Source organism: Bos javanicus, chromosome X (assembly GCF_032452875.1).
Source record: "Bos javanicus breed banteng chromosome X, ARS-OSU_banteng_1.0, whole genome shotgun sequence".
NCBI lineage: Eukaryota > Metazoa > Chordata > Mammalia > Artiodactyla > Bovidae > Bos > Bos javanicus.
In genome coordinates this window covers 142,281,607-142,292,877 of record NC_083897.1, presented here as the reverse complement: position 1 = coordinate 142,292,877, position 11,271 = coordinate 142,281,607, and the positions used below count along the sequence as shown (strand labels likewise).

Sequence of the window (11,271 nt, the reverse complement as noted above, 5' to 3'; positions counted from 1 at the left end):
TGGCAGCCCACCAGGCTCCCCCGTCCCTGGGATTCTCCAGGCAAGAACACTGGAGCGGGTTGCCATTTCCTTCTCCAATGCATGAAAGTGAAAAGAGAAAGTGAAGTCGCTCAGTTGTGTCTGACTCTTAGCGACCCCATGGACTGCAGCCTACCAGGCTCCTCCGTCCATGGGATTTTCCAGGCAAGAGTACTGGAGTGGGATGCCATAGCCTTCTCCGTATACTAACGCATATATATATAATTTAGAAAGATGGTAACAATAACCCTGTTTGTGAGACAGCAAAAGAGATACAGATGTATAGAACAGTCTTTTGGACTTTGTTGGGGGCGGGGATGATTTGGGAGAGTAGCATTAAAACATGTATAATATCATATAAGAAACAAATCACCAGTCCAGGTTCAATGCAGGATACAGGAAGCTTGGGACTTGGTGCACTGGGATGACCCAAAGGGATGGTACGGGGAGGGAGGTGGGAGCGGGGTTCAGGATGGGGAACACATGTACACCTGTGGCGGATGCATGTTGATGTATGGCAAAACCAATACAATATTGTAAAGTAAAAAAAAAAACTATAATAATAATAAAATTTAAAAAAAAAAAAAAACAAAGTGAACACACTTCTGTGGACTTCCCTGATGGTCCAGTCATTACACTTTCCTTCCAAAGTAGGGGGTCCTGGTTCAATTCCTGATTGGTGAGGTAAGATCCCATATGCCTTGCAGCCAAAACACCAAAATATAAAAACAGAAGCAATGGTGAACAAATTCCATGTGTGTGTGTGTGATGTTAGTCACTCATTCACGTCCGACTCTTTGTGACCCCATGGACTGTAGCCTGCCAAGCTCCTCTGTGCATGGAGAATTCTCCTGGCAAGAATACAGGAGTGGCTTGCCATTTCCTTTTCCAGGGAATCTTCCTGATCCAGGGATAGAACCTGTGTCTTCGGCATTGCAGGCAGACACAGTCTGAGCCACAGGGAAGCCCATCAAATGAGATTGGGCACATTCAGGGTGGTAAGTGCATAGAATTTTGATAGATACAACCAACCAAAGGGGACCTTTCAAAACAATCTGTATTTTTTCTCTAGTTGTACTGTGCTCTTCTCACTGCTACACACTTTACTCACCCTTCCAACTATCCTCAATTCAGTTCAGTTCAGTCACTCAGTCGTGTCCGACTCTGCGACGACATGGCCCACAGCATGCCAGGCTTCCCTGTCCATCACCAACTCCTGGAGCTTGCTCAAACTCATCAGGAGGCCAAAGTATCAGAGCTTCAGCTTCAGCATCAGTCCTTCCAATGAATATTCAGGACTGAGTTCCTTTAGGATGGACTGGCTGGATATCCTTGCAGTCCAAAGGACTCTCAAGAGCCTTCTCCAACACCACAGTTCAAAAGCATCAATTCTTCGGGGCTCAACTTTCTTTATAGTCCAACTCTCACATCCATACATGACCACTGGATCAACCATAGCTTTGACTAGATGGACCTTTGTTGGCAAAGTAATGTCTCTCTTTTAATATTCTCTCTAGCTTTTCTTCCTCAGAGCATCACTCAAAACCTTCTCTATGGAAATATTCCCTCATTATCAAACAGGAGCCCAAACACACTCTAACTTTCCACTTTCCATTTTTTTTTTTTTTAATTCTCATCCTACAACTTCTAAAGAGGGATTTACTTGGCAATTCTTTGTTAGCTTGTATTCATATGCATCTGGCTCCTTTCACAGGAAGCAGCTCACTGGACAATGTACTGAGTCTGTCTGCTTCCTGCTGAATTCCGAGGCTCAGCTCTTGTTGGCACTAAATCTGTATGCACTGAATTCAGGTCCAAGTGCGGACAGGAAGAATCTTACAGAATACATGTTCTTTATGATGTCTCAGTTCAGTTCAGTTCAGTCGCTGAGTCGTGTCCGACTCTTTGCAACTCCATAAATTGCAGCACACCAGGCCTCCCTGTCCATCACCAACTCCCGGAGTTCACTCAAACTCACGTCGAGGTAAATGTTTACAGCACAGTATACTGAACTTATTTCTCATCTGTGACTGTCAGAGGAATTAGAAATCAAGACCCTGTGCAGAGAAATGAAGCTTTTCTCTGCCTCCTTGCACACAACTTGAGAAGGGCCAGCCGGGGGTTTACCGTTGCTGACGACGGCTCTTGTTTCTAACCTACCATCAGCTAACGCTCGCCCATTATTACAGTAAGGTGGAGGAGGTGGAAAACTCCAACTGCTATAAAAATGATGTTAACCACACACTTTGATCAAGGAGTACGTCAAGAGGCTGATGATTGAAATATCCAGAAAGGAAGGAAGCATCCATCATTCAGAAAACTAACATGTGTGATGAAAAAGAAAACATGTTTCAGTGCCATTCTCCCAAATCATCCCCCGCCTCCCTCTCCCACAGAGTCCCAAAGACTGTTCTGTACATCTGTGTCTCTTTTGCTGTCTCTCATACAGGGTTATCGTTACCATCTTTCTAAATTCCGTATACATGCGTTAGTATACTGTATTGGTGTTTTTCTTTCTGGCTTACTTCACTCTGTGTATTATCATATAAGAAACGCATCGCCAGTCCAGGTTCGATGCAGGATATAGGAAGCTTGGGCCTGGTGCACTTGGATGACCCAGAGGGATGGAATGGGGAGGGAGGAGGGAAGGGGGTTCAGGATGGGGAACATGTGTACACCTGTGGCAGATTCATGTTGATGTATGGCAAAACCAATACAATATTGTAAAGTAATTAGCCTTCAATGAAAATAAATAAATTTAAATTAAAAAAAGAAGATAACGGACACTGATTGACAAATACCAGTGTGGAAACATAAAAACAAAGGAGCAGAATGGTGAGATACACTGTGACCTTTGTCTATGGGACCGGTCCTCTCTGATATTTGTAGAAAATTTACTCCTCCTCAAGTCAACCTGCAACAAGCCAAAAAGTTTCCACGAGTATTAGGAAATTTATGGATATGTTACTTTTTTTTTCTTTTCATCTCTCTCTTTTCCTCTTCTCCTGGAGAGCTCCGACAGGTTCTCAATGGAAAATATGAGCTCAAAGGAAGCTCTGAGTGGTGATGATTTTTAGCAGGATCACTTGAGGCAAAGTATAGATATCACTGCCTCCACTCCACTGAGTGTTGATCTGTCCTTTACAGGGGCTCTGTGTACCTCAAAGTGTCTCCCTGACATTTAGTAACAAACACCCCGTCTTTCCTGAGTGAGACTGATGGGGCAGCCTTGGAAGCTCTGCTGAAATCTACAGCCTGGGTTGACCATTGAGAGGGGCCCCTCCTCTGTGTTACCCAGCTTCTAGGTGGGAACTCCCTAGAGACCAACATGCAGTTCTAGCTTCCATCTCTGTACATTCGAATTTATCTAACTGAGCCCTGATGGCTCTCTTTCCCTGACACCACAGGTCTCAGGGACAGTCACAGAGTTGGGGTGTGGGGTGACTTCTAAACTCACTTGGGGCCAGTGTACTCAAACCTTCTAAGCTTTCTTCCTTGTCCAATAGATGGTGTTAACGAGGACCACTTCTGCTGAAGCCATGCACCCATGCGTGTGACTGAATGACCTTTGGCTCTGGAGCCAAGATCCTTCACAGGCCCAGCTGGAAATAAATCGCTGACAAACTTCCTCAGGCATGAGGTTAAGGAGCATTGATTAGGTGAGGTTAAGGAGCGTTGATTAAGCGAGGTTAAGTGGCTTTCCTGGTGGCTCAGACGGTAAAGCATCTGCCTGCAATGTGGGAGACCAGGGTTCGATTCCTGGGTCGGGAAGATCCCCTGGAGCAGGAAATGGCAATCCACTCCAGCACTCATACCTGGAAAATCCCATGGATGGAGGAGCCTGATAGGCTACAGTCCATGGGGTTGCAAAGAGTCGGACATGACTGAGCGACTTCACTTTCACTTTCAAGGAGCGTTGATTAGGTGAGGTTAAGGAGCCTTGATTAGGTCCTCCTCTTAATTATAAGAAGTACAGAGCCCGCTGTGAGGCTGAAGGAAGGGATAAAGACTTTGTTTTGACATGTTTGTCATCCCAGAGAAATAGGAGGCTTTCCAATAGTCTCGTGGGAAATATTTTCAAGTTTATTAAATGATACACTCAATTTAATTTTAGAAAAAACATTTTAAAATATCTAAATGTTAAGGAAACAATACAGGAATGGGGGTATATGTACCTTGGACAGCACATTCCAGTTTGATGTCAGAATATAAAGGAAAATAAACATTCCTGACCTTGAACTATCAGATGTGTTTGTGAGTTCTCATTCACTCTAAAGGTCAGATGTCCAGATTCCCTCAAGCTTCTCCTAAAACAATCGTCATGATAACAATGATGAAATTACATAAAAGATGGCTCCTGCCAAGCAGGATACTGAAGATGACTCCTGTGTAACCTTGGTCTCAGGAGGAACAACCATTGGTTCATGACACGTCACGCCAACATATCAGCCCTATAAAAAGTGGCGCCAGCTTCCATCCTCTCCAGCTACTGGAATACCCTCAGCCTCGACAGAAGAAAGACCACGGGAGCCTCAAGATGAAGGTTTTGTTCCTGAGTCTACTTCTTGGTGTGATTTGTGCTGCCCAAGAAGAGGAAGCTCAGCCAAGTCTCTCAGAGGTACCAGGGATGGTCTGATCTGGGACGAGGTCTTGCAGAGAGAGAGAGAGTGTGTGTGTGTGTGTGTGTGTGTTCCTTTTGTGATTTTGTTATTGTGGATCCATAATGTGAGCCATCTCCCTCCATCTCAACACTGCTCTATTTACGGGCTCTATGCCTGTTCTGTTTCATCTCTACTGTGTATTAGTTGCCTCTTATGCACTTTTTTTCTCTGCTCTAGTAACAGATCAGCCAAACAGCTGTTGGATTCGAGATCCTGCATTTGACATCAGAGCTCAAGCTCTCTCAGAAATGTCTCAATTGCTTCTTTCCCTCTAACTTCACTTTTCCCTTATTTTATAAACCCTCCTTTTTTTCAGTCAGTTCTGATTATGTCTCTGACTTGCAAAACTGATGGGAAACTCATGCCTGATGAGGCTGGATGAAAGAGAAGGACAAGGACTACAATTTCTGAGGGGAATTTTACTGTTAGCTTTCAGGGCAATGGAGAACCGCCTACATTGCATCCAGTAACCTGGGGAAGATCAAGCCCAACGGGCCATTCAGGGTTTACCTCCACAAACTTCTGTTTGATGATGAACAGGGCACAGTAGACTTCTACTTCTTTGTCAAGTAAGTAAAAATCACCCAGAAGGAAAACACATGTAAACCCCGAGCTTCAGGGAGGGTGTGTCTCCCCCATCTGCAGGGAGCTCTCTGGATGTGTTGAGACCATGACACCCTGAGTTGTGGGGCTGAGCAGGGTCTCTGAGCTGGGGGTGCAGTTCCCCTGTGAGTCTCCAGGGAATCTCCTGGAGCCTTTGCTTGGGGGCGGGGTGTTCCAGAAGCTCCACTCGCATCAACTCATTAAAGCGATGAGGGACACATATACAATCTCCTTATGTCACATAAGCATATCATGTGTACTTGTGTGTTTCCTTGCAAGTGTATAGGTCTTAACATTTGTGTCTTTCAGTGTTTAATCCTCTTATAGTACTGTGATGGAAGAAGAGTGTGTGTTTTCATAAAATTAAATATTTCTTTTCCTAAGTGGGTGATTTCCCCCCCTATTATTTAATCAATTATTTCCCAGGTTATGAGAACACCCAAGGTCTGTCATGATGACAACCATCTGTTTACAGGAAGTATTTTTTAAAAACAGGTATTCTTTTATTTTTCTAAAATTCTAGATTCTTCCATATTCTGCTTTAAACATGATTTACCCTGTATTTGAAGTTTATCTTTGGAACTACGGCTCAGATTTAATAGACAAGCCCTCCTTGTCACTTGATACTGACTTGCCCTCAGAGAACATGTTTCCTCTCTTTTAAAGGTCACATTATAGCGGAACCCGCGGGCTCGCGTCCCGAGGCGTAGGCTACGTAGTCACGTCAGCGCGGGAGAGAGAAAGACAGGAGCCGACTCGGCAGGGACTGGGGGACGGGAAAGAAAAAAAAAAAAAAAAAAAGAAAAAAAAATAAAGGTCACATTATTACAGGCATTAAGCTTACCTGTCACACTTAATCTTTGGGAAGAAACAAAGAAAATCCTAATTTTATATCCATTTTTTTCATGACTTTAATCCACCTGCTTGAATGTGTTTTTGTTTTTAAGACACAAGGGAAAATGGGAATATAAACACGTCTCGGGAATAAAGCAAGAGGATGGTACTTATGCTGTTGACTGTAAGTATGACTGTTTCACTGGTCAGAGTATGCTTGGGTGGAAATCTTGGCACAACTTCCTTCCGGAATCCCACACAGCTGAATTCTACTCCTACAAACAGTCAGAGGAGTGAGCATGCTCCTGTCCATAAGATCTCCAAGCATTTTATTTTGTCAGGAGACAAGGGTTCAAACATATGGCTTGGAGGTCTCCACCCAATTATGAGTGTTACCCAATGATATAGCATGTGGAGACCTGTATTTCATATGGTTCTCACACATAACTTACAACAACCTTATGAACTGATGTCTCAGGAGTCTTAAGTATGCACATCAGTATCATTCACTCAAACAAAAAAAAATCTTAAAACATCTTAATATATCCAAGGCTCAGTGGATGAACATAAATCCAAGGAAATGATCCTGAGTTCAATCATCAAGGCAGCTTCTGTTGAAAGCCATGGGGATGCTGGCTAACACTTATATCCCTGCTGCTGCTGCTGCTAAGTCGCTTCAGTCGTGTCCGACTCTGTGCGACCCCATAGACAGCAGCCCACCAGGCTCCCCCATCCCTGGAATTCTCCAGGCAAGAACACTGGAGTGGGTTGCCATTTCCTTCTCCAATGCATGAAAGTGAAAAGTGAAAGGGAAGTCGCTCAGTTGTGTCTGACTCCTAGCGACCCCATGGACTGCAGCCCACCAGGCTCCTCCGTCCATGGGATTTGCCAGGCAAGAGTCCTGGAGTGGGGTGCCATAACAGCCCCAAAGTACATTCCTCTTTTTATGGGGCCTAAAGGGTATATATTTGACTACAACTTAAGTGTATCCAATTAACTGTATGAAAATTAGGAAAGAGAAAAGTCTTGTCTGTTTCGCTCGGGGCCATAACGACCATCGCGCTCAGCTCACCCGCGGAGTTAGACAGAGATCTATATGGCACGTACCGTGGCTGCTACACTCAAAATGTCACAATACGTCCAACTGACAAGACATTAAGGCAAAGTTGTACATATGTATCTTTTCTCTCTCTCTCACAGACGAGGGTAAAAATGTATTTGAGGTTAGTTATGCGTCCAACGACATTCTAGTAGCACATAACACCAACGTGGATGAGCACGGCAAGAAAACAGTACTGACTGGACTATTTGGTACGTATGACATCCTCCTGTTCACATGGACACCATCATGGAACATTTCCTTTGTCTGTATATTTGTCCATAAAATCAGGATATGCTGACTATATCCATTACTCAGTCTATGGGACCCACTTCTTTTCGTTCACAGTGTTAGGGACTCTGGAAAGTAATCTACCAGGGAAGAGGAGCTTGTAGGGCTATGGGGATCAGATCATCAGGAATTTAAAAATAGTTCTCACCTGTGGAAATTTCGAAATTAACTGAATTTTACTAAAAACAGCTTAAATTTTTTTTTTTAATTTTAATGGGAGGAAAATTACAATGGTTTTTAGTTTTTTTGTTTGTTTTGTTTTTTTTAAACACCTCAATTAATGTCAAGCCATGGCTAAAATGAGGCTACTCTCCATTTCCTCAGTTGATACCAGCTTCTCAGTACTCTCTAAGCCTTGGAACAGAAACTTTTATAATAAAACTTCATCCCTTTCAAATGTTCACATGCGTTGTTTTTATGAACACTGATAACACCCCCAAATAACCACACTGAGAAGTGTGAAGCACCTTCTTAGTGAGAAGTGGGAGAGGTATGTGAACCAACAAGATATCAGGCGTCTACTCCAAGAAAGGTATAGGGTAGAGCGGTGTATTATTACAGAATAGTTTGTGTCCCATTATCATGTATGACGTGGTGAACACGTCTCTCTGTCAGGGGAGAATCCTGTTTCCTATTTATTTGGGTCCAGAAAATGACCTGAGTGGCAGCTGCAGATATCTGGGAAGCTGGTCATGGAGCAGGTCATTTCCTCATTGTGATGGATGGGCCCCCAAATTCACTGAGCTACTGCGAGTCTCTAAGGGTCCTGTTACTGATACTGCTGGGGATCTAGCCACACAGTTGGACAGAAATTAATTCCTAAGACAGACAGCAGATTTCTGTGTCATGGGAAATACAAATTGTTTGAGGCTTAATTTGTAACAAGCCAAGATCTGACTTGCACACTCAACTACTTTTTCTGCACTGATGAATTTCTCTGGGATCTCAGAGGTAAACATTCTGTTTTCTGCATGGTATTTTTCAGTTAAAGTAAATATTGAAGACGAAAGCTTGCAGAAGTTCAAGGAGCTGACTCAAGAGAAAGGGATTGAAGAGGAAAATGTTGTGAATTTCATTGAAACTGGTAAATGAATTATATACTTTTTCCTAAATATATCATTCACCCGATAGGTAAATATTCTATTAGTAAGCAAATCAACTTATTGAAAATTTCTTTCTCCAGAAATAATATTTTCCATAATCTCTTACTTAAAAACAAACCACAAAACCAGCCTTGTAAATCCTTTGGAATGGTAGTAATCTGTGAATCTTTATTTCCTGTCCTTTTCATCTTCCCCCAGATGACTAGCTTCCTTGAGGAAAACTATGCATTTCAAATCAGTCTCGGGGTAAGTGAAAAACATTGGTTATTAATGGTGCTGCATTAAATAAATCGATAAGAACACATGGTGATTTCATACCTGTCACATTTTGTAGGTAATGGTTTTTTTGCCCCAACAACTTACATTCTATCACTAGAGAACTTTTATTGTTCCATTAGCTTATTTCTCTTCTCTGGAGCCATATTAAATCACAAGTGGGTTGCTTGATTAATGCTAAGTAGCTTTGGTGAGAAAGCCATATCCTGCAGGAATCTTGCAGACCAGAGTCATTGGAGAGAAGCAGGAATGACCACAAGTGGGTGGAAACTAATTAGTGTTCCCGTCAGTCCTGACCTCACGGTTGTCCACACACACCCTTCCTCCAGGAAAACTGGGATTAGAGAGAGCTCACACTTTCTGTAAGACTAGCGTTTAATCGCATATGTTTATGACAGAACCTAAAAGGACCTCTCACCATGTGTCTGAAGCATGCATTTCGAGTATATTCCCCTTCAGGAGATTTTCTTAAAGTGAGATCTTTAAACTTTCTAAACTAAGACAGCTTCAGAAATTGTCACTGATCTCGTAAACTGTGGCTTCTAATTTTCTGTTGAAGAAAAAAAAGAAAGACAAAAATCAAAGAAAAACTCCAGCTTCTTAGTGAGTGTGATAAGAAAGATGCGGGGCATATAGTCAGTGGAATATCACTCAGTCATAAAAAAGAATGAAATCATGCATTTGCACCAACATGGATGGACCTGGAGATTGCCATACCCAGTGAGGTAAGTCAAAAGAAAAAGATGAATATCACATGATATCACTTATGTGTGGAATCTGAACCATGACATGGAGGAACTTATTTACAAAATAGACTCAGTGATGTGGAGAAGAAACTTGTGGTTGTCAAGGGGGAGGAGGCTGGGGAAGAGAAGGATGGGGAGTTTGGGTTTAGCAGATGCAACTATTATCTATAGGATGGATAGAAAACAAGGTCAAACTGTGTCTCATAGGGAACTATCTGCAGTACTCTGTAGAAACCTACATAGGAAATTAATCTGAAAAAGAATAGATGTTTATATGTGTACATACAAATCAATCAATTTGCTGGACTCCTGAAACTAAAATAGCATTGTCAATCAAATATACTCCAACATAAAAACTAAAAAATTGATTCTTCAAGACTGAAAAGATAGAACTTGCCGCATCAGAGGCGTGTGCTCCAATCACAACCCTGATCAGGCATTATGAAACTGTAGCTCCGAGAATTGACCCAAATGGGAAACGCTACCCCATATGTACCTCCTGGGGAAAATTCCACATGGACCCCCACCTACATCAGAGAGATGTGTAATATTGACGTCCACCAGCATTCTGTCCATTGGGTCAGCTACCAGCTCCTGTACCATGGACAGTCTACCGCTCGAGGCTCACCCCTGTCAGCCGTCACACAGTTGACTCTCCTAAACCTTTGGTTCTGTTTTACTCACCTACAGAAAGAGTCCCTTGTCTCCATGGAATCAAGATCAACAACATGAAGACCACTTTCCTGGTTCCTGATTAACAGGATCCTTCTCTCTTCATACTTACACTCTCTTTCCCGTCTCAAGTCTCCTAGTCTGTAATCACGTTCTGTCTGGTGGTATGTGATTCCTGAGGATCTAATTAAATTGGTTTAATATACACCTGACTTATGTGTATCTGTAGAGAAAATCTCCTTTTTCAAAAGATGCACCTTAAATTTATCCAGAGACATATGCCTTTAATGCAGAAGGCAATGGCACCCCACTCCAGTACTCTTGCCTGGAAAATCCCATGGATGGAGGAGCCTGGTAGGCTGCAGTCCATGGGGTCGTGAAGAGTCGGACACGACTGAACGACTTCGCTTTCATTTTTCACTTTCATGCGTTGGAGAAGGAAATGGCAACCCACTCCAGTGTTATTGCCTGGAGAATCCCAGGGACAGCGGAGCCTGGTGGGCTGCCGTCTATGGGATCGCACAGAGTCGGACACGACTGAAGTGACTTAGCAGCAGCAGCAGCATATGGCTTTAAATGGATAGCTGCTCCATTAAAGATACTTATGGAGTAAATAGAGATGTCCTAGAGGTGTCCAAGGGAGAGAAGAAAAAAGACTAAGTCTTCAAGGGACAGAGGACAGGGTTCAGAATCCTCTAACTGGAGGGAAGGGGACAATCTGGTCAAGAAAGATGTCCCTAAAAAGCATCTTTCTTCATTACAAGGAAAGCAGCAGATATTCCACTCTCCGAGCTTCATGGGGAGAAAGTATAAGATGCCGTGGGCCACAACAGGATCAGTGGGTATTCTGACAGCACCAGAATGTCTGCAATTGAGCCAAAGGGCTTGATGTTTCTTACCTTTTGGATCACTACGAATCCAAGGTCGGCAGGCATTGAGCCTTGGTCAATTCAGAGGACCCTGCAGTC

The 11,271-nt window shown here is 43.1% G+C and overlaps 1 protein-coding gene across 1 annotated transcript; it reads left to right on the top strand.

The window, feature by feature from the left end:
• The first annotated feature begins 4,488 nt into the window (after positions 1-4,488).
• LOC133242164 (odorant-binding protein-like) lies at positions 4,489-10,508 on the top strand. The gene is made up of 7 exons (XM_061408231.1): positions 4,489-4,636; positions 5,109-5,248; positions 6,230-6,300; positions 7,317-7,427; positions 8,492-8,590; positions 8,808-8,855; positions 10,322-10,508. Exons 1-6 carry the CDS (start codon positions 4,556-4,558, stop codon positions 8,813-8,815), a joined length of 510 nt encoding a protein of 169 aa, XP_061264215.1. The 5' UTR covers positions 4,489-4,555; the 3' UTR covers positions 8,816-8,855; positions 10,322-10,508.
• The last annotated feature ends 763 nt before the right edge of the window (positions 10,509-11,271 follow it).